Consider the following 3,087-nt stretch of genomic DNA (forward strand, 5'->3'; position numbering starts at 1 on the left):
TCTCTGGTATTAGATGTTCTTGCTGTCTCTGGCTGGAGCTCGTTCCTCCAGTGATTCTGTAAGCCTGTGTCAGCACTTCTAAATCAGCTCTCCCCTGTTAAGACCCTTTCAAAGAGGGCTGTGGAGGAGCAGTTCTCCTAGGTTCATGGATGAATGAAGGACCCTGTACCAGTTGTTCTTCAGCTTCTGCAGCCTGTGCCTCTTGACTGGTCCTGTTTTAGAAAATCACCAGAGAGAAAATGGAGATCTCTCCTGAGTCCTGCGTCAGTGCACTCCCTGGAGACTAGCTCTCTGTTTGTGGGATAGGTACACAGAGGGCTATGGATCAGGTGTCCCTCCTAGTTATAGACTAAGGTAGAAGGATCCTATCCCAGCTACCCAGCCACTTCAGTGGCCTGTGCCTCCTGGCTGGACCTGCCTTGCCTTAATATCAGTTTTTAGAAGAAAATGATATGAAGAAAAATTTAGGATATGGAATGAAACAAACTCTTTAGAGAATGGAAAAATTAATGACAAGAAAATGAATGTGTCTGATGAACATATGTAAAGATTTCATGCAATATCCACAAAAAATCAAATTTTGTTCTGAACAGAACTAGACAGCACAATCCTAGTGAATATAGAAATGCAGAAGGTGACTCTAAGAGCAAAAAACAACATGAAGCAAAAAGGAATATGCTAGATCTACCACAGAATCTGATCTCACAATATGCCACACAATCAAAGTAACAAAAACTGAAAAGTAATGGCAAAAAAGTATACAAATAAATAATTGAAGAACATATCTCAAGATAGAAAGAAATACAAAGCTCATTTATCAGCATAATTAACATACCATAGTAAATATATATGACAAAATATGCTTACATGAGTCATCAACTTAAAATAACATGAGAAATGAACAGACCATTGTTTATCAGAAATACTTTGAAAATACATATTTATATTACAATAACACAGCAAAACAAAGAAAACAAAAAGATATAATCTGCACAGAGAACTACAAAACAAAAGACAGAAAGAGAAGAGAGAGATTTCAATGATTTGTGTCATGAGTATTAAAGAAACTAACTGTAGAATGAAGCATTGTCTTGAAACTAGATCCAGATTTTCACAATAAAGCTCCATGATCTGACCTTGGGATCCTAACATCTCATGAGTGCAATTATCTCAGTTATGCAGCGTTGTTTGGGCAGTAAATTCTGGAACCTCGATGTTTTCTGAAGAATAGTAGAGACATGTGTGATGTCATAATGCCTGTGGTTTTTGTCACCAAACCTCCAGGTGTATAAAAGGCCCTTGGCAGATGGTTTCATCCAGACCCTAGAAACCTACTGCTTCATCTCCCTCTGAACGCTCCACTCCTGAAACCATGTGTTATTATGGCAGCTACTTTGGAGGCCTGGGCTATGGCTATGGTGGTCTAGGCTGTGGCTATGGCTGTGGCTATGGCTGTGGCTATGGCTATAGCTGCTGCCGCCCACTGTGCTGTAGAAGATACTGTTCTTATGGCTTCTACTGAGGACATTATGCAGATACCCAACCTTTCTGACCAGAAGGACTTCCAAGTGTTTTTACACCAGGAACTCAAAAATGTCTTAAAAAATTCTACCTTTAGGACAAAATATATAAAATAGAATTGAAATTCAACATGGTCATCTAATTCCTCATCTGATTTTGTACTATGATATTATTTTATATTATCCTCATCATACTCTGTAAAATGATTGTAAATTTAACTCTCAACCATTTGTTGAAAGGTGTATCATCAAATAAATAAATGAATAAACTCTACAAAGTATTTTCTGTATTTTCCATACTTTTGTATCTGATCGGTTACACGTGTGGAGCTGGTTGTGGGAATGGGTGAATGGAGTTTAAGAAAGGATGTTATTTAAGGAGATTGTCATGGAGAAGGAAAAGGGGGAGAAATAAGGGAAGGGAGGGGAAGTTAGAGAAAGACACAATTCTGGTCAGTGTTCAAGTTCAGATGGTCATTTTCTTGTGTTTTTACTTGTTATAAAAAATTATAAGAATATACTTGATAGTGTACTTATTTCATTAAGATTCAGTGATTTTCATCTAATTGTATAAGAATCCGTGTGTATTGTAGATTATCTGTCACTTCCCTGTGTGTTTGAAAACATGCCAATGCTATTTTCCCCATAGCTACAGGAAGTTACATTTCCATCAACAATAGAGAAGGGTGCCCTCCAATACATGCTTTGTAACATTCATCTTTCGTCTCTCCAATACTAATTGTCTAACAACTGTTGGCTAAAATCTCAACTCTCTTTTCATTTATATCTCTGAGATATTAGTGAAGTACAACATTATTGAGTCCAGTTGTCCATCTGTATCCATTCCTGTGCAAAACACCTCTTGTATAATGCATATATGTGTATATGTGTATATGTATGTATGTATGTACGTATGCATATATATATACACATTTATATATACTTGTATGTACATACATATATACATATAAAACTATATATTACTTTCCACTCATATTTCTGCATTGATAACCATCCTAATATTCTCATTTTCCTCATTTGCGTGTTTTTATACAGTCATTTTGTTTTTCAGAATTTGTTAGCTGTATCTCTAAAAGTATACAATTTCAATGTTTTTTATTATTTTGTTTGCATTTCTGACATCCTGTGTGTGTGTTGTATGTGTCCCTGTGTTTTTGTAAGTGTGCATGATAATGTGTAGTGTGCCCTAGTTGGAAGATTTCATTTATGGCCTTCTTTTTTCTTTTTTTAAACTTTTATTGCATTATGATGAGAAAAGTTACATGATTTCAATTTATCTGAATTTGTTAACATTTAAAAACATATTTCAATTAAATATAATTGAATCACATTCTTGTTTCCCTTTTGTACCACAGCTCCTCCCAGAGACCCCTTCAATATCTACAATATCTTTTTTGTTATATTCCTTAAATTTATAAAATATTATAATAATAAAAATAAGTATTATAAAAGTTGTTTGATATAAAACAATCAATTTAACATTCTTATGTAGGTGCTTGTCTATAGCAATAGTGAGAATACATTTTTCTCAGTATAAATTTTAAAT

General features: G+C 34.8%; 1 protein-coding gene across 1 annotated transcript; it reads left to right on the forward strand.

Moving 5' to 3' along the window:
- The first annotated feature begins 1,372 nt into the window (after nucleotides 1-1,372).
- On the forward strand, nucleotides 1,373-1,522 carry LOC116086585 (keratin-associated protein 20-2-like). The gene has a single exon (XM_031364793.1). The coding sequence runs from the start codon at nucleotides 1,373-1,375 to the stop codon at nucleotides 1,520-1,522; it is 150 nt and encodes a 49-aa protein (XP_031220653.1).
- Nucleotides 1,523-3,087: the final 1,565 nt, after the last annotated feature.

Source organism: Mastomys coucha, unplaced genomic scaffold (assembly GCF_008632895.1).
Source record: "Mastomys coucha isolate ucsf_1 unplaced genomic scaffold, UCSF_Mcou_1 pScaffold12, whole genome shotgun sequence".
In the NCBI taxonomy this organism is placed as follows: domain Eukaryota; kingdom Metazoa; phylum Chordata; class Mammalia; order Rodentia; family Muridae; genus Mastomys; species Mastomys coucha.